The following is a 20,078-nucleotide window of genomic DNA, read 5'->3' on the forward strand; positions in this document are numbered from 1 at the left end:
AGTCACTAATTATTTACTTTCATAACATGAGTCGATTCGATGGTATTCTGATGACCCAACATCTTAGTAAGTTTCACCCCGACTTGAAAGTGGATATTGTAATGCGAAATGGTATTATGTACGAGGTTGCTGTTTCTAGACGTGTTCAGGACGCTAGGAATAAATCATGTCTCCTTTTCAAAAGGCGGTGTTCGTTGTTGATTCTCCTCGATTCGTTAGCAAACTTAGCTAAACAATTGTGTTAGGAATAAGAAAGCGATATCGGTAGAAGAAATACGAAGAAACCTATCACACTTTTGTAGTATAGACGCAGTGCACCTGATTTTATAGGCATCGGAATGGGTTTATCTTGGAAGATCTTGACTTCTCCATGCCTTCTGCCTCCGACACATCATATCTCCTATGCCGACCTCGTACTTTTGATCACTTCTTCCTTACGAATTGTATCTATTACGAATTGTGTCTATTTAAGCTTTTTCTCGATTGATATTCATTTTTTCATCTATCTCATGAAATTTCCCTTCTATTAAGCGATAAAGAGCAATTGACGAAGTCAGTAGGAAGTCTGTCAGATGACGGTATGGATCAAAGGAATCCTCCTATCTTCGACTGAACACCCTTTTACTGGGATTTCGCATTCCTATTCCGATTGGTAGAAGCCTTTCTTTCTGTTTGTGCCGCCCTATGGCGATTTCTTACTCAACGTTTGCACTTTCTTACCAACTCTTGTACAAGTTAGGTTCAGCGTTGTTCTGACAATTAAGATTTCTCTGTTTGACGGTTTTTACCTTCAACAACCTTTGTTGCATCACTTCTCGATAGCTTTAGTGCTCGAGAGTAAGCATAGCATATTGTCAGCTAGTTATTTATTGATAGCAAACAGCTAGTAGGTCAAGCCGGAGCCTTCACTCACTCAGCTTGGGTCAGCACCGTATCTCTAATTGGCGGAGACGAACTCCAATCCACCCACTTCATTTGTTTCCCAAGGAGGGTCATCAGCGAGTCCGCTCTCCCCAAGGTAGTTAAAAGGCGTAGGTACGCATTCCCCTGCACCAATGTACCGAAGCACTTTACCTTTAATCACTAGATGGGCTCGAGCCAGGGTCCTATTTTCGTTCTCCATGACTTCAAAGCTGCTTCTCTTTATCAATTCTGGACAGTTCTATAAACATTGGTACCAGGGGTTCTATGACCAAAAATCTTATATATTTTTTTCTCCTGGCGTTTATATATTTATTATCGCTGTCTAAATGCGATGACTGTCGTCAGCAAGTATCCAGTGCCCATAGTCGAAGAACTCCTGGATGTCTGGTGCCTCATGGTTTTCTAAACCCGATCTCAGAGCTGGTTATCACCAGATTCGTATGGTAGCTGGCGATGAATTCAAAACAGCCTTCCAGACTCTGGAAGGGCACTACGAGTACAAGGTCATGTCCTTCGGCCTCGCGGGAGCACCAACCACCTTCTTGGGAGCCATGAACGCCACTCTCAAACAAACCCCTTCTGCGCAAATGCGCCCTGGTGTTATTTGACGACATTTTAGTCTACAGTGCCTCTCTTGAAGATCACACAATCCACTTGCAATCAGTGCTTGAGTTGTTAAGAAGGGATCAATGGCAAGTCAAACGCTCAAAGTGCTCTTTCGCTCAACGCCAGTTATCCTATTTGGGCCATACTATCAGCCAGCATGGGTTTGCCACTGAAACCCACAAAATTAAGAACATTGCCAACTGGTCTTCTCCGCAATCAGTCAAAGAAGTCCACAACTTCTTAGGTTTGGTCGGCTATTACAGGCGCTTCATTCGCCATTTCGGCATCATTGCAAAGCCACTGACACATCTCCAGAAGAAACATGGGGAGATCCTGAGCTTTGAGGCAACTAAAGAAACATGATGCTTTTCAGTTATATTTAAGAACAGAAGAGGAAGACAAAGCAACCCTAGGATTTCTCTGCTCCCAGTGCTTAATACGAAAAGCTCGACATAAACCCAAGGATGGGCAACCGCTGCTAAACCAGGATCTCCATCTCTTTGAATAAAAGCCATCCTTTCCATCGACCAGCCTACGAGCATCTTCGGTACTATAATGAAGGACGTTGACACTATCCCATTCTACGTAGCAGGGGTAATTCCAGAAACATCCTATCTAAAAATCATTTAGAGATAAGTTTCTATAGAAAGATAAGCGGGTGTACAAATGAACTTTCTTATGATACTATGATACTCAGATACCACTCATTGGATGGGACCGGTGGACCATTGATCGGTAAAAAGTAGTAAATAAGCCCTTTTCTCGCAGGTACGAGAGATTGCACAACCTTGCCTTGAACACTTGAAGTTCTAAATAAATCTGAAGAGGAAGGCCAATTGTATCATGTCAGCAATGGTACTCTCCTGGGCTATAGACTGTCACCTGCTTCAAGGTATCTTGCTTGTGAAAGCCGAACAAAGAAGAAAAGAACGAAATGGCGGTTCATCAGTAGTCAAAGGTGCAGACTTCATTCTTTGTTTCCTTCATCCTCTACCATTACGTTTTGCTTTTTAGGACTACCTAAAGGAAAGGAATAGAATGATCCATAGTCGTACCTACTTGAGGGCACCGAATGCATACAACTTACGTCAACTTTATATATATAATTATTGATTCCATTCACACCCTTTGGGAACAGGAAATGGAGAACTTGTTGCTTTCTTCTGTTTTTGCTGTAGCTGAGGACAACTTAGATTGAAATGATTGACTTGATCTAGGTACGTGGTCCAAACGGATAGGTAGAATTACCCAGAGGGAGCCCTAGTTTCAGCATAAAAGGAAGAAGTCGGGTCCACGCGCTTCCCCTTATCGGCTTGATCTTCTTCTGCCCCTCGGTAGAGTGAGTCTACTTAGCGAACTGGTAGGACGCGGAGATCGATTGATCAATATGCATATCGAGCATCTATAGTTATTCTCTCTTCCCAAAAGATATCTCAAGTCGCTTCCAACGTTTTGATGAGTAAGGGAGGGTATTTTCAACAAGATAACTATGGACGACCATCTTCCAATTTCCAATCTATATCTTTCATTGGGTAAGTAAGGGGAATAAGAAAGAACGGTGGAAAGCTTAAGAAAGTGCTAGTTCCTTTGCTGCGAATGGGTGGAATTGGTATCCCCAAAAGGTTGTTCTCTTAAAACCTTTGGCAAGGGGGTGTGGAAGAGTTCAAGTCTATCCCTTTGGTTAAGCTACTGTTGTTATACATCTCTACTATTATGGGCCACCACTTACTTAAAGGAAGTCGAGTACACATCTCCTTCAACCTGAAGGGCGAGGACCTGCAACGACATAACGTTTGAAAGAAAAGTAACCATCATAGGAGAGTGATCAGAAAGCATACGACTCGAGGGAGGGTTGGCTAATCAAATTAGAATGAAGATTCCGCTCTATATGATAAACGTTGGTTGACTTTGATATGAAGTGTTAATTGTGTTTTCTATTCGTTCAGACCCCGATAGTGCTTCCCGTTGTGACTGAAGGAAGGTTCATTCTGTGCAAGATATATGCTAGTTTACAAGCATGAGACCCTCCTTTCGGGCCGGTAGACAGAGGCCTCAGTTCCAACGAAATGGGGAGCAAAAAGAGGTCGTGTCATACCATACAGATGAAATGAATGAAAGATATTCCTGCTGTTTCTGTGCCTATTAGTACTTCGCTCTGACCACATCAAGAGGAGTAGTTTGTTTTTCTTTTGTAAAGCGAGCCCAAGGAAATATATAGGAGAACATAGCTTGTTTTGTAGTAAGTAAATTCAAAGGCTCAAATCGTCTATATCAATGCAAGTCTAGCTGGATGGAGTGACTCGTGATTTCGAACCATAAACTAATGCCGCCTCTCGGGAGCGCGTGTTACTATTCCATTCTCTGGAGCACAATCCAACGGAAAAAAGTATGTTTCGAACCTACACCTTTAGTTGTTCCAGCTCGTGAGGAAGACGACTATGGAATTCAGATTTCCTTTCTCTCGAAGCAAGCCAGTCCTTAATTAATGATAGGGAAGGAAGGAATTGCTCTTAGGCTTGTGAGTCTTTTTATCATATGGATGGGTCGTACAACCCTTACATGGTCTCTTGGCATGAAATTGGGTACTTTTCGTCTATGGCAAGATGGAAGTTATCTGCAAAGAATGCCAACTTAGGACCGTCAAAGTGGAAATCGTATCAACCCACCGAAACCGCTCTTTGGAATGGAATGCATAGTATTGTGCATTGGAATGGAAAAGTCGAATAATCAAGACATGGATCTAGTATCAACATGACCCAACTTCCATTCTCATGACCCAACTTATTCAATCACTTCCATTATCTTTCTATTGCTACAAATCGACAACAAAAAACATCCCTCGGAATTCCTGTTCGATAGGAAAAAATAGCTCTTCAACCAGAAATAGCAAGCAACATGTTTTTCTTCTCTCTTCCGGGCACACACCCTATCGGGTGACGCCACTGACAAACACCCTAAAGGGGAACGCAACACTTCCTATAACAGAAAAAGCAATATCTGAAATCTTTAAGCAACTAAAAAAGACGTATACTAAAAGATATGTGTTGAAAAGGGATGGTCAATAACAAGATGAACCCAATGCCCAATCTTCCCAATAGTATTCCTTAACTCTTGAATTGATACACTCGTTCATGGCATCTATTCTCTATCTTCACTTTTCACCTTCTCATCCTTAACCTCAGTGATCTGTTCCTCCTAGACATCCTTCTGCATACAAAAACAGAAGAAGAAGCACGGGCATAAATCAATAGAATAGTTTAGTTTCATAAGTCTTTTTTGATTGGTATATCAATCATGGTTTATAGGGAAATAGTTAGAATAGGAAAGCTCTGTTAGTTACTAATGTTTGGGTTTTTGTTTACGGCAATAGTAGGTTTCTTGCTTGTCATATTTAGAATATAAGCATCAGTTACATTTGACGTCCAGCCTTTTTATAGAAGAGAAAGGAAGGTTAAGGGCAAGGGCGCAGCATAATATATAAGAAAAACTTGATCTTTGAGGGGAAATTTTTCCAACTAGACCGATAAATGAGAAAAAGTACCAGTCGTACCAAGAACCAAAGGCGTCAGCTTTCATTGATATATATACCGTATCTTTTAGCTGAAAAATCTATGGATAAGAACCGGCTCTGGGAGGAGGGGTGGTGCGACAGAGCAATGAAAAGCTGGGATCTTTCCTTATCTTCGGTCGTGACGCCTTTTCCTTTTGTATGAGAAAGCGCTACAAAACATCCTTCTCGCGGGTTATCTTCTACTCAAGCAAGCTCTCTCCTATTCTTCATCCACCAACTAGCAGGAACGTAGGAGCACAAGAGGGTCATCATCTTCTGAAACGATTGGCTTTCGATCTGCTTTCCAAGAGGTGGTTTCTGACATGACCAGAAAGAGTGGAATTCTTGTTAGGATTGGCATGTCAAGTTGCTTTCTCGGACCCTAACATAAACCACCTTATCCTCACTCAGATTGTTCTTTTAGACTGAGCAGAAGCACGACCTCTATCTGACATTTTCTCTATCCCTTCTAATCTCTCAATGGCATTTCCATCTCTCGATTCAATCAATCAAGTAAGTCCGGATGACACTTGTCTTTATTTAGTGTTTCCCCGGCTATTTAGCCATTACTTGCATCTCAGGTTCTTTGTACCCTTTTTTAGTGCCATGCACACTGAGGTTTCTGGCATGACCGAATCTTTTGAGAATATCGCTTATTACGTTAATTTCTTCATCTTGATGTACTCAATCCATTCAAATTCCATAATTCCAATGCTATAATCCCTATATTAAGATGAAGTAAGAAAGCATCAGTCCTCTTATTTTCTGTCTTCTATGAAAGAATGTAGCTCGCTCTTTCAACCCGGGGCCCCCTCTGGGGAACTGTTTGAGTTTTAGCATCGACCCCATTTCCTTTTGATCGTATTACGCTTGACTCGCTGCAAAACATTTCGCTTTCTGCGCCACGCTCGTACGTGGTTTACACTCCTAGCCTTTCATCTGACTTTGCCATCGGGCAATTGTTTGTTTTCAACTGGATTGGATTCCGAACCAAGAAAGATAGGCAACTTTCACTTGAAAGAAAGGAGCTTCAGAACTCTTGTATTCCACCGAATAAGAATAAGAGCAAGAAGGGGCTATCTTTGTGAAGGGACCGGCACCAGAAAGTAGATCATATGGCCTTTCTTTCGCCAAAATCAAGTAAAGCCCTGGCCCAAGAAATGCAGCAAAGCAAGTCGTCTTTGGTTTGGAGCTAAATTCCCGGATGTATAGGCTTGATCGAGTGCCTTACCTGAAATCGACGATATAAAGTGGGCTCTTTAGCTTGCTCCGACAGAGGTCTCCTTCTCCCTTAGCAGCGAGACCAGTCCCTACCTCTTTTCAATCAATCTTTCATACTGTATGCCTTTTCTACGCCTAAAACAAGTTCATGTCTCTCCTCTCTGAAGTCGGACCTTATTGAAAAGTAGTACGCTTTCTTTCGTGGTGTTCAGGATCCCATGCTTTGTAGTTCACGCATGGCTTTCTCTAACGAAGCTAATGCCGAATTAAAGACCTTAAACGGAAAGACACAGGAGGTGGCGAAAAACGAAAAAAGAGAAAGAGCTTACAAACTTCTCTGAACCCGGTAGCCAGCGGAGCCCTTATTCATGGGTTAGGGACTAGAATTGAACAAAGTTGGTGACAGCCGAAGAAAAAGTGAAAGGGCAAGTAAATAATCTAAACATGCGGGTAAGCAGCAAAAAAAGAATAAAAGTAACGCGCCCTACCTGTTAGTAAAGTAAGGCCTTCCAGAGCCTATCTAACACAGACATACACGCGGATGAGGACATAGAAATAAATGGACGTCGATCCGGTACTGAAATTGCATAGCAAAAAATGCAATATGTTCATACTTGATGAAACGCACATCATCCAATTCATGATTTAAGAACAAGAGAACGAGATATTGACTTTTTTTACATCTGTAACTACATTCTCACATTTCTTTTTTGATCTCATGACTTTTTATGCGATCGTAAAACGAATGAGATCAGAAAGATAGGCGGATGACTTGACCATAAGGTCGGATGTTTCCGTGAGCAGTAAGCAGCGGATCTCCCCTTTTTGGGGAAAGCTGGTGGCCCTTTTGGCATGTTAATTCTTTCGACGGGGTGGCCTTCTTCGTTCGGTAGATCCGGTCGAGGTGGTTTTCGTTTACCAGCGCGTAGGTGGTCTAAGTTCCTATGACCGAGTCTTTCTGGCCCCTGTGAACATATTTTCTTAATGTATTAAAGAGGGCCTCTCTAACCGGTGAAAAGTGGTAGGTGTCCACTAACGGCTATTCCTGGCTCGGCTCCGATAACGCAATTCCGGGAGGAGTCGGTAGTTGGGCACTGGATCCCTTCGGACCTGGAGAACGTGTGACACTGGGTCGGGGTTTGGTGAACCAACAGGTCGCTCCTTTAGTTGAAGTATCGGGCCCCTTTTTTGTTGCCTAGGTTACACCTTCGGAATACCCTAGACGGGGATTTCGCTCTATTCCCCCCAATCTTCACTTTATGCCACGCCGACTCCGCCGTGGAATTAGACCAAGGGTCGAAGACCCATACCATAGGACCCCGTCTCCCGTATCTTATCTTTTGCGCGTAGGAGATCGAGACACAGCCTTAGGGCTATGGGGAAAGTGGATCGATTGCCCTAGAATTACAACTACGTAGAGGGTCTCTACAAGTCTATAAATAAGTTCCAAAAAATTGATCGGTAGTAGTCCGGTTGCACCCGAACAATAATATTCCAGAGGGAAATGCACCTAAGATCAAATATTTTGAGCCGGCTTCCGTGGAAAATTCAGACTTTCTTTTTGATGCTGCAATCACATAAAAACATAAACTTTGAAGCTCAATAGCTAAATACATGGCAATTAAATCATGAGCCGGGATCATTAAGAGCATACTGCGAGTAGGAAGTGGAATTAATACAATGAATTCAGAAGCATCAAACCTCTCTTTTTCGAAAAAATCGAAACACATCAAAATGGTACCAGCCGTACTTAATAATAGAAGGATTTGGCAGAAATATGTAAAATTGTCCCTCCTAAAAAAATTATTCCAGAATAAATGGGCAATAGTTAGGAGAGGTGCGCCAGCGGCGAGCAGAAGCAAGGTTATTAGATACCCAAGGAAAGCCCGGCCAGAACCACGCGTGCAAGTTTCCCTGCATGTGGCTCGTCCGTGATAACTTCTTCGGATTTGCGTGAACTAGCGGACCGATCACTAAGTGGTTAGTACCTCCAGCATGAGCGAACCTTTTCAGAACTGGTTAGGAATGGGCACCACTATCCCAGCCCGGATCCAGCCAGGTTCTATTGATCATGTCCCCTTCCCAACAGTTGTATGTTGTCTTGGGGCGTCTTTCTTTGGCTTTACTATCAAGCCAGACGCGGCGCCCTTTCGCATTATCATATACCGCCCTTTCTTTCCTCCCGTCCCTTCATGCATGAAGATCGTCGTATGTATGTTCGACTTCGGTTGCCGGTGCAATAGAATTGGCGGGAGTATATTATGGCAGGATCAGTCACCTGGGCAAACCAAAACCCTCCTCCAAGAAGAATTGTGCTATGCCCCCCCCCCCCCCCCGATATCCCTATAGAGCGAAAGAGCTGCCTGGTGATCCCTAGGTTGCAGCACGTCCGGTCATTAACTCCTCGCTAGCTGCCGCCGTTTCTAGGACCGACCGACGCCTCATCTGCATGCACAGGTACCTACGTAGTGTAGTGTCGGTCGCACATTCATAATAGCGTTCGGACTCATGTGCCTTCCTGAACCAGGGGAGTTCCCTTGCTCCTGCTGCGTACGATTAGCCGGCCTTGCGGTGGCAAAAGGATTAGGACGTCCCCCCATGCTAAGGTTCCCTGCGGTCCGGCCGCATTAGGTTAGGGAGCTGGGCGATAATAGCTCCTCTGCATCCCAAGCACGCTGCCCTCCTAGGCGCGCAACACTAAGTAATCCAAGCCAACCCACATTACTAACTAACGGTGGATAATCATCTTTCTTAGAGGTACTAAATACAACTCCATGAATGAGCAAAATGAAGGTTGCGTTAATGATAAAGATCTCTGGGGAAACCGCTAAAAAAGATTGAACATGTGGTTCCGAGTTTCGATAACTTCTTCTACTTTCATTTCCTCCGTCTTCCAAATCGCAGAGTTAATTCAAAAGCCTAGGTGTTATTACTGAGTTGCTGCTCTTTTTTATCTAATTCCCTTCTCAGATCCTCCGACTACTCCTCCTTATCCTACTCACTCGAAGTTTCGTTGTTCATTTATTGTTTTTTTAGCCTCTTTGACAAAGTTAGTAAGAAGAAAAACCTTGATCTTCAGTACACTTCACACCCACACAATCTCTATTTGAAACTAACACTCCATTTCCAGATAGTGAGTGATCGCTCAGCAATGATACCGCGCCGGACGAAGTACCTATCCCCGGGGACCACGCTTTTTTACTTGTTTCCTTTTTTTTTCTTTCTATACGAAATTCAAACGATTTCGTTTGTGTTCATGTTGGCGATTTCAGATGTGAATGAGGCCGGTCGTCTCCCCTTCCTACGGGTTCCCCAGTGACACATCAACCACGCCCCTTCCTTTTCTCCGATCATAAATAACCTGATCTCTTTCTTTCTAATTCATCCCCTTCTTTCTAATTCAAAAAATAAAGGGGGGCGGTAAGGCAGGCTCGCAACTTACAAAGGGCACTCGTTGCTCGCAGGCCTGCTCTTTCTATTATGATTTCTATGTCTATGAAAGCTCCTTTGACTCCAGCCCCATAAGCTATTCTTTCACCTGCACCAGCTCTTGGTCTTTGTCCAGGACAAAGATATCGCAATAGTGGAATAAGGAAGTGCAAGTTGGCGATCGGAGCAAAGGAAAGATCAAGCCGAAGAGGATACCTGGGGCCATCTAAGACGGCTGTAGTAAATAGCTTACACGACTGATCAGGCTCATCAACCTATGGAACCTCACGCTATGTTGCTATGATTCTTTTATCACGAAAGCATGTCGGGCGAAGGAATAAAACGCGTACAACACTAGCAAGAAGAGACTTGCCAAAGAATTCGATGCCTCACAGGATCCTGCAAAAGCGGAGTCCAAAAAAGCATGAGTCGGGTCGGCGGTTTCAGATTCAGATAGTTCAGTTCAATCATCATCTGAAACCTTTCGGTGGCATTCCTTTTGAAACTGGCGTTTCTTTTGTCAAAGAATTCGATGCCCCTGCGAAAAACCGAGTCAAGAAAGAGGTAAGGGCCGGGTCAGAGGCGGAACAGACACTCAAAGCAACCGAACCATAGATCCAGCTTTGCAGGACAAGCATAACGAAAGTAAGCATTTGGCCAGACATTCAAATAAACCCTATATCTAGAAATCCATCATCCCTGTCTGAACGGTCTAAGCATCATATCTTTTTCTTTTCACTTCCGCTGCATCGTCCGGACATCAGAAATAGCTGCATTAGCAGCATCTCGCTACAACTCCCTTGGCAACCCTAGCACCAACAGGAACAACTCAGTTCAAGCTAGCAACAACTAACAATTTCTACTTCCTCGAACAAGAGCTTGTTTTTAGTTCACGTTAGCTACATTCGTTTTAATAGAAAGATGGGAAAGGCTAGGTTAGCAGAAGACTATGCTTGTGCCACAAACTTATTGCTTCGGAGAAGCATTTCTTCAATGAATCTTACTCAGTATAGTATTCATAAGGGACCTGTATCTAAATATTCTGTTCTAACATTCCTATTTTGGTTGGAAGTTTCTCAAATGAAAGAGCACAACCCTTTCCATCACTTCTCTACATACTAGCATTCGGAGCTAGGAGCAGAGAAGAGAAGTCAATCGGAAGAATCGTAAAAGCCTGGAGCTCAAACATTGCGTTCTACACTTTACTTTTGTTTTGTATCTCTGAAACAGGAGTGAAAAGAAATCAGCTCATCCACCGCTAACTAAACAGGGCGAAACTAGCTCTTCTTTGGTTTCCCTGGGTCCAAGTTGGGGCAAAACCTGCTCTTTTCCCGCAAAAAGTCTATCGTACTGGGTGGCGTGACACGCGACATAGGTAGTAAAGTAGTGATTTTGGGCCCAATTCATACTTCTTTTTTGAGAATTCTTATCCTAGCTCGGCCTACTCGCGAGATGTTAGCCTTCAGCCTGATTACATAAAGCATAGCACTTCTGATCGATTTGAATATTCCATTCCCTATTTCCTTGAGCGCTTTCACCATTAACCCATGGGTGCCAAGACCATCCCCCCAGCTCTTTCTTCTTCTACTTCATATAATAGAACACAAGGATCGAACCTACTTTGCTTTAAGTCTGTTTACTTTTTAACGCCGTCTACGGAGAGACAAGATGAGAGAGGAGAGAGGAAGCTGAACGACAAGAGCTGACGAAGTCCAATCAAGCTGAGACCTGGAAAGAGTTAAGAAAAAACACCTTCTACCTACATTCATGGGTGCTCAACGATGGATTCCACATCAAGATAGGCAAAGCGGGATACAACTCGTTTATTACCTCAAAGAAAACAAGAAACAGGTCTTTTCTAATCATGGAACACGAGAATAGCATGCACGGGAGAAGGATTTAGGGAAAGGTACACGCTGCTTTTTCGGTGTCTATAGGGGAAAGGTACACGATGATTTTTCGGAGTCTATAGGGGAAGATTCCACCAGCCCCAATTGCTTTGGGTGAGAGATCGAACCTCCACTCATTTCTGGTTTCTGCTTTCTCCCTAGGGAAAGAAGATATGATACTTTTCGAAGAATGCAATCCCCGCATTCAGGCCCTGCTCTGCAAATCAACATCTGAAGATCTACGGGTCACCATAGTCTTCTGATCCACTAATAAGATTCCGCGCTCGAGATGATGTGATCTGAACGAAAAGATAGATACATCCGAGCTGCCCAAGGATATGGTCTGGGTACCAATCTGCTAGGATAAGGGGGAGATCCTAGTACTCAAAAGGCTGGGTAAATTTTGAAATTAAGCGGAGGAAATCCACCAATAAGAGAGTAATAGAAAATACTGTTATCATGAAGAAATTCTTTCAATCCATTAAGAAGATACTTAATTCGTTATACAATAGAGATGGGGAAAAAGATGATGATAAAAAACTCCACAATAATAAGAAATCCAAGAAAAAGATATAACGGATGAGGAAGGAGCTAAAGAACCTATCAACAATGATGCATCTAGTGGCAGTAATGACGCATCTACTTCTACTTCCCCTAACCCTAATGATGGTTCTAGTTCCACTAATGATGGAACAAATCCAAATGTGAAAACTAGTGCACCTAAGCACGACGATCATGGTATAATCCACAATTTTATATGGGGTGGTGGTAGTTCAAACGGTGGAGATAGTTCCAATAGTGGTTGGACTTCCTACTTGAATTCACCTATTGATAGATTTGTGAAAAATCGAAAAACATTTACCAATTTAGATCAAAGAGGTCTAAATGGTTTTATTGCCAAAATAATAGGGTTTATAGGTCCAACAACAATTGTGCTTCCATTCTTTTATAACAGTTGGATGCCGAGGATAGGTTTGTTTTCCATGTTTGTTAGAGAGCCACACGACTTTCAAATAGGAGTTAGCGTACGACCATATACCACGTTTCACAATTATGGAACTCTAGTTATGGAATATGTATATATAAAATATTTGTTCCACGCTCAGGTAGGCTGGCGACAATATAAATGTATATATTTGATAAGTTTAAAGAAATAAATGATTCGCTAGGTTTGTTTTTTATCGATAATATTTACTTAATGGATACTTTTGACGTTATTCAGCGATTCTCACATAGCGGTCTTGGTTTGAAATCCCTTTTGAAACGTGAAATCATAAACAAGTTGGTTGAAGTAGTAATACCATTTTATGATGAGAATTCTAAGTCGTATGTGTACGGTTATTTTGCTTTTCTAGTATACGCAGGGTTATTTTGTACTGTCTGGTATAAGTATATACCTTGGGATCCATATATAAAACCTGCTGATTTAGCTCCACCATCACTGGATGTATTTAACACCTATCATGCCGATGTCGTGGGTTATAAGAAGGTCACATACCTGATTACTAAGGACATTGTCCAAACAAACTATGGTAGACACCTTTAAACAGCCATCATTTAACGAAGTAGTAAATTCGAATGACTACAACCTTGATCAATCTGATCACAAAGTGCGTTTTTCATGCTTATGCACTAGTATCATGGTTTCTATGTTGTTAGAAACAAAAACACTTCTTCCACATTAAACAGTACTGCGTAGATACAAGTTTAGCACAATGAATTTCTGAGTTATTTCACACAAGGAATTTACAAGCTAATGAAAATCAATAGATTTATAGGATATCTATCTAAATACGGCTCCTATCGTTTAAGGTTAGTAAATACATACTAGGAAATGCTCTTCAGGGATACCAGAACTGGAAGATCCTGTCAAGGGGAAACAGGACCTTAATAAGCGCCATCCCGAGACTTGGACTCGAGGGATGGTAAGATCAATAGGAGAAGGAGATATGATACAATTACTATGATCAGGATACCTTATATGAGCCATACTTATCCAGGGAATCAATCGCGTGAGGGTGTTGTTGATAGAGGGAGCTCTGGCCAGGAGAGGCTAGAGCGAGTGATAGCAACATAAAGGTAAGATCAAGAAGGAAACAAGGCTTAAGAGGACCCTAATGCACCAATACTTTAGGCATTCCAACTTCCAATACATACTTATCATGGAATGAAATCCAAGAGGAGCAAGCATATCACTGAGAATAGCTAGCTGAAATCAAGGATGCTATCACAATATTCAATGGAATCGTTACATCGGAATAAGATAGACCCGCTTCGATGATGTATTCAGTATGTTAGCTAGGAGCCAGAACTCACTATGCCATAGTCATACAATCAACCTGTGTATTAACAGCAATATCTAGACAGGCAGGATGGATTAATTATATTGATGGCCAAGATAAGGTGCTCAAAGGGGAAGCACTCTTCATCATGTAATGACCCCTGGGGGCGGGTACTGCGAAAAGAAAGCAACGCATAAGCTCTTGTTCCTGATACGGTTCGAAAGTAGTGCAAAGAAAAGCGGTACTTCGGTCGGAAAGAAAGCTGCAGGAGGGTTAGTGCTAAAATCTTCTTGTTCGGATGGTTGAGAGAAGGAGGTGTGTCCTGTGGCGGATACACCGATTGATCGAGACGCCTCAAGGCCACCGGAGGGAGAAATAGTGATAGCAACGCTTACAAGGAATGCTGGGATAAGTTGGGAAGAAGGCAAAGATACTGGCGACTAGATCCTTGTGGCAGATTGGAAGATACCGATATCTCTATTTCAATTTGTTGATTGATGGTTTAAGGAAATGGCAGTGGTCCAAATCTTGCACATTTACTGTTACTTCTATGTATAAGTTCCTTGCTCAGGTGTGACCCAGCTTTCATATCTTATTGGGATAGCTACATTGCCCTGGCCGGGTATTGCGAAGGAAGGAAACACCTTGTCCGAGTCAGGCGATGCTAAAGGATGGATTAAAAAACTCATGGATGTTATCTCTGTTATTGCTGCTTAATGCCCTATTTATACCGATCTAGCTTATAGCTGGGATTTCTAGAAAGATAAGCTGATGCAGCCCTCAGGGATGGAGTGCCTAAACTAACCTTCCTGAACAGAAGTAGCAGAGGTAGAAGATATGTAAATCGTACCATCAAGGGGAAATGCACTATTGTTATGCTTGGGCCAGGTTAGCTGATTAAGGGAATATTCCTATCGGAAGAACAATCAGAAAATAAGGAGATAGTCAGTTGGCACTTTTCACACAAGAACCGCTTTTCGTATTAAGCACGGGAGTCGTAAGGAAAGACCTCTGCGTAGCTATCAGAACGAATTAATGAACGAAATAAACGAATTCCGGTGAAACCAAGGCGAATTTCTGAGCCAGCAGTGGGAAAAAGATGCCAAGTATTGAGATGCAACATTATGAATGGTGCGATCCGAAGTCTTACTATTTACTCCAAATTGACTCAAATGGTTGACTGAACTTCACAGAGGACTAAAGCCGGGAACTTAAACTAATGGTTTTGCCTTTCCACTTCCCAATTGACTCTCATAAAAGGCTAGGCTACCTCTTCCCATTGCACCTGATCCCGAATCATGTGCTCTGTTCAGGGGATCAATAGTGGCTATTAAGCTTTTCCCTTTCTATATATTCTTGAGAATAAGTAAATACCATCCTTTTTCCTATCAGCATCTCTCTATCTGACAGTAAATATTGCTTTCAATCGATCAGGCACTAGGTTATTAAAGTATGGATATGCCATATAATAAGGGAAAAGGCCTCAAGTTTTTTAGCGCAAAAGAAAAGCCGATTCCAAATTTTCTATTTCCCGGCAAGTCTATGAGAGTCCTATTACGGATCCTCTGATCTTTAGCTTGAATGGTCGTGTTTTTATATAATTAGGTCTTTCTTCTGAGCTCTTCTATTACGGTACGGAAAAATCAAACCTATCACTCTCAAAGAATGGGTAAAAAGAATTCAAGCTAGGGGAGCCTACACTCTCTAACTACCTATACTACGCCCCCATTGATTGGAAACCCTCGGGGAAAATGATCCCATAAACAAAGGAATTATACAGTACGAAATAGCAAAAAAACAGACTAATTCGATTCTAAAAAATCGATAATAGATATTTTATTCTGCTTAAATTGTCCCGACAAGGAGAGATATTCAATATTTGAATCAGATTGGATTTCGTAGTATACCAATTGAGCCAAACTATTACTATTTCATCTAACTTGAATAACCAAGGACTGAATTTGACTATGGATTCTGATAACTCGAGAAGTTTTTATTTGGTTATGATCCAAAAAGAAAAAAGAAAGGTTTAACAAGCCATGAGAAAATAGAGTAAAGTAACCATACGTTCTGTTTGCATAACATGTATACGCCACGCCATACAATCGAAATAGAAACATGGGACGATTCCAGAATTTTGAATAGATCCGTGGGGATGAGAGAAGTTGTTGTTGAGAAATATGAAATTGGAAAGGAAGTCAAACTCCCTATGGAACCTGTGATCGGTTGTACCTGTACTTTAGTGATACGAGAACTCGCTATTCACTCAGTTTCTGGTCAATAATAAGATTATGTAGGAGAGATGGCCGAGTGGTTCAAGGCGTAGCATTGGAACTGCTATGTAGGCTTTTGTTTACCGAGGGTTCAAATCCCTCTCTTTCCGTTTCTGTTAATTCGCCAACGTTACCGACCACAATGAAATTTCTAGTAAGAGGAAAATCCGTCGACTTTCTAAATCGTGAGGGTTCAAGTCAAGTCCCTCTATCCCCAATAAAAAGCCCATTTTACTTCCTAACTATTGTACCAACCTCTATTTTTCATTAATGGTTCAAACAAGATTCACTATCTTTCTTATTCTACTCTTTCACAAACGGATCCGAACTGACTTCTTTGGATCTTATCCCATTCATACAAATGAACATATTATAGTATAGGCAAGTAATCCCTATTATTAAGTAAGTCATTCACAATCCATATCATTATCCTGATATTTACTAAGTCCAATTTGAGAATACTTTTTTCTTTTTTAGTCCCTTTAATTGACATAGATACAAGTACTCTACTAGGATGATGCACAATAAATAGTCAGGATAGCTCAGTTGGTAGAGCAGAGGATTGAAAATCCTCGTGTCACCAGTTCAAATCTGGTTCCTGGCACAGAACGAACAATGAATGCCTTTTCGGGAAAGAAAAGGGCCACATATTTTTTATAGGGAAAAGCTTTTTTTAAGGGGAAGAATCATCAACAAAAAATCCAGGAAAGAACAGCGAAGGAAAAACGTGAAAAAACAAGTGTTTTCCCGGAACGGAATAGCGGAAATTCCATACGTTGATCACCAATGTTGCATGTCTTTCCTTAAGCTGGAGTACTTTGAGTTAGAAGGCCTACTTTATTCGTCCTTTTAAAGCCTACTTATTCGTCTAGCTATTTCCAATTCTAATAAATAACCTGATCATATCATATCTTGGAAAACCCTGAGACTACCCAAGGCTGTACCCTACAGTGTTACCTATAGTCTATACTTGTGTATACGTTGCCTTCTGGGGTGGCAAGCTAGAACCAAGTAGTCTAGGTATCAATTCCAATTTAAGTCAATGATCCTCATTTTCTCCAACATTAAGAAGATTATTGGTAAGGTGACCAACCATCACGCAGGATTCCGGGTCGGAGTAGCACCTCTTGCCTGATATATACAGGTCGTTACTGGCGATTCGTTTGTGCCCTATGGTGTTCAATTGCCCGTTTGTTCCCTCCCCCTCGGGACGGGTCAACCTACTTTGCCCGCTCAGGCGCTCCAAAATGCTCTGACTAGACCGCCGACACCCATGATTTGTCCATCATTCAAAATGGCATTTCGTAAGGGCTCATAAGGTAGGAGGAATCACAGATCCTCCGTGCACTTTCGCCTAGAGTTGGTTTGATTTTTCACTACTGTCTGAGTGGTGGCTAAACCCTGAAACTTTTCCTTGAAATGAAATAAAGATCTAACTTTATTCCAGTAGTGGTTTCCGCAAATGTAAATAATCTTGTTGATTAACACCCACTTCCCATACCCTGCAATTCAGAGGCCATCACCTCTGGTCTTTTAGTAACATATCAGTAAACAAGGCTCTCCTCGTGTAGCTTTTTGTTCTCGAGGAAGAAAATCTCATTGATTACTTATAATGCCGGATGAAGCAAGTTACAGCATTGGTTCTTTCGTGATTCACGTATATTGGAAATCTCTTTCTTTAGGAAAATCTCTTTCTTTAGGAAATGGGATGGCATTCAATTCTCACTTAGGGATTCTCTTCTTCATGAACATTCATGAAAAGAAGGACTCTGGCTTTAATGCTAAAGTTTAGTACTGGCCTGGACCTGCTGCTGCAGCGACTTCATGTACTTGATCGTCTGCTCCAGCGTCGACTCCTGGTTAGTCTGCACAGCACAGAGAAATGTCCATGAGAGCGAGGTGCCTGCCATAAGAAACTTGCAGCTTCAGCTCACAAAACGCCATGAAGAAGAAGACTGGGCGATCAATTACAGTGAAATTCAGAAACCGGGCGAGCACCGAGTCTGAGCCGACCTTATCGCACCCAGGGACGAGCTGCTGCAGGGCCCTCAGCCGGTCACTGATCTTGCACCTTCGCCTCTGCACAGCCAAAATTTCACGGCGACGCGACGGTTCGTTCAAAATCGTATGCGCATGGGGATGGAGACGCGAGGCGATCGAGGAGGCGGCCAAAGCAGAGCACGTATTACCTTTTCCGTACTGCTGTGCGTCTCTGAGTGATGAGACGGCCTTGTCCTGTTTGGCCTTCCCGATGCTGACGCTGGTGCCGCTGCCGCCTTCCTCCTCCCGCTTGAATCGCTCCCCATGCTTGTGTCCTGACGATGATGATGGTGATGAGAGAGTCAAGCGGAGATACGAATTGCGTGCGCATGCTGGGCTAGATTAGCGCAGCCTCTGGCATCGGCATGATTGGTGCGTGCGCACGGCCGTTTTTATTGTCGCGCCGTTTCAGTGCTTGCAGAAAAGAGTTGAGTAAAATGGAGAACACAAGTTGGAAAAATATGTGAAAAAAACGAAAAACAAAATGCAAACGCCAAGACATTTCAGTAGCTCTAAAAAAAAAGACAAATTTTGGGATTGTAAGAAAGTTTACTGTTCACATATTGTTTTGACCAATTCAGTAGCTCTCTGAGCAAGCTGAAAATTTGGCACGAACATCACGCATTGGAACATCTTCCACCTAAAAAAATTCAGAATTTTTTGAATTGTTTTAGTATTTTTTTTCGAATTTACCGTTCATCAGTTGCAAATGAGTCCGGACACTGAATTTCGTATTTCATTGTAAAAGAAATTCTTAGATTTTTAAATGTTTTTTTCAATTCGGATGCACCGAGTTCCATTGGGTATTTTCGATGCACATAGCAACTAAGAAAAACACGCATATAGTAATTGCATACTTTCCCTGTCCGGAAAAACTTGTCCTTCAAATGAATATATTTAGTACCAAGTTAATGCTAAATATATCCATGTAAGATACAAGATTGAGATAAACTTTTTTGGACGGAGGAAGTACATGTGTTCTTGCCTTGACATCGGCCACGCCCTCCGTAGCTGGAAGCTTCCCCTTGCTCTCCGTGTCCATCGCCGACGGCTCGTTCTTCACCATCGGGCCGTTGCCGGCATTTTCGCCGCCGCTGACGATTGGGTGGTAGAGCCGCGCTGCCATCACGTCCTCGGAAGGTGGCGGCTCAGGAGGCGCGCGCGGTGGCGAAGATCGGACGCAGGAAACAGCTGGCGCGCCTGCTTCCCACCCCGTCCCGAGCAGATATTCACTGCAAGAACACACACACACACGCGTACAGGTAGGAGGATGAATCATGCATTGCGGAAGGACACAACCAAACCTAGCCACATGCATGCACGGAGCTGATGACCAACATGTCGAGGAAGTCGTCGTCGTCGTCGTCGCCGGCGGCGGCTCGTGCAACGGCCGCGACCTCGCCGGGGCAGTCGTCCTGGTACCACCATGGACCTGCAGCGGCTGGATCATGTCCGTCCATATTGCGCGCAACGTGAGAAGATCAATTAATGGTGTCCGTCTCTGTCACTGGAGTACTGTACAGCGTATGCAATGGCCAATGGGCCCTTTATATAGGGCGAGAATATTCAACCGTGGATACAATACAACTAACGTTGGCTCGGAGGGAGACCGGCGTGGAACGGCGGGGCAAACAGGCCAGCTAGAAGACGGTGCATGAGGCTAGCTTAGCTGGAGGACGGCCGTCACCGGTGGAAGCTAGCAATAATACACTCCACTACTATACTATGTTCCACCGTACCGGCGGCGGCAGCGGCATGAACGGATAGACATTCGGGGAGAAGCTCTCTTTTAGATGTTGGAAGACCACGTACTCCGAAAAGACATAGGGAACCATATGTATGGTTCCAAGAACAATTTTCCTTT

The 20,078-nt window shown here is 42.8% G+C and overlaps 1 protein-coding gene and 1 non-coding gene across 2 annotated transcripts in view; one reads left to right on the forward strand and one right to left on the reverse strand.

Moving 5' to 3' along the window:
- The window catches only part of LOC147976746 (uncharacterized), a 34,369-nt gene extending 15,884 nt beyond the window's left edge, over window positions 1-18,485 (reverse strand). Inside the window, exons 1-2 of the mRNA XM_087519032.1 lie at window positions 18,364-18,485; window positions 18,146-18,253 (exon numbers count right to left, since the gene is read on the reverse strand). Coding sequence (XP_087375158.1) covers window positions 18,146-18,253; window positions 18,364-18,480 — 225 coding nt within the window. The 5' untranslated portion in view covers window positions 18,481-18,485. The remainder of the gene's footprint in view (window positions 1-18,145; window positions 18,254-18,363) is intronic.
- On the forward strand, window positions 16,198-16,284 carry TRNAS-GGA (transfer RNA serine (anticodon GGA)). Its single transcript has one exon. It is a non-coding gene; the product is annotated as a tRNA-Ser (tRNA).
- Window positions 18,486-20,078: the final 1,593 nt, after the last annotated feature.

This window comes from Triticum urartu, chromosome 4A (assembly GCF_056163025.1).
Source record: "Triticum urartu cultivar PI428250 chromosome 4A, HENAU_Tu73, whole genome shotgun sequence".
Taxonomy (NCBI): Eukaryota; Viridiplantae; Streptophyta; class Magnoliopsida; order Poales; family Poaceae; genus Triticum; species Triticum urartu.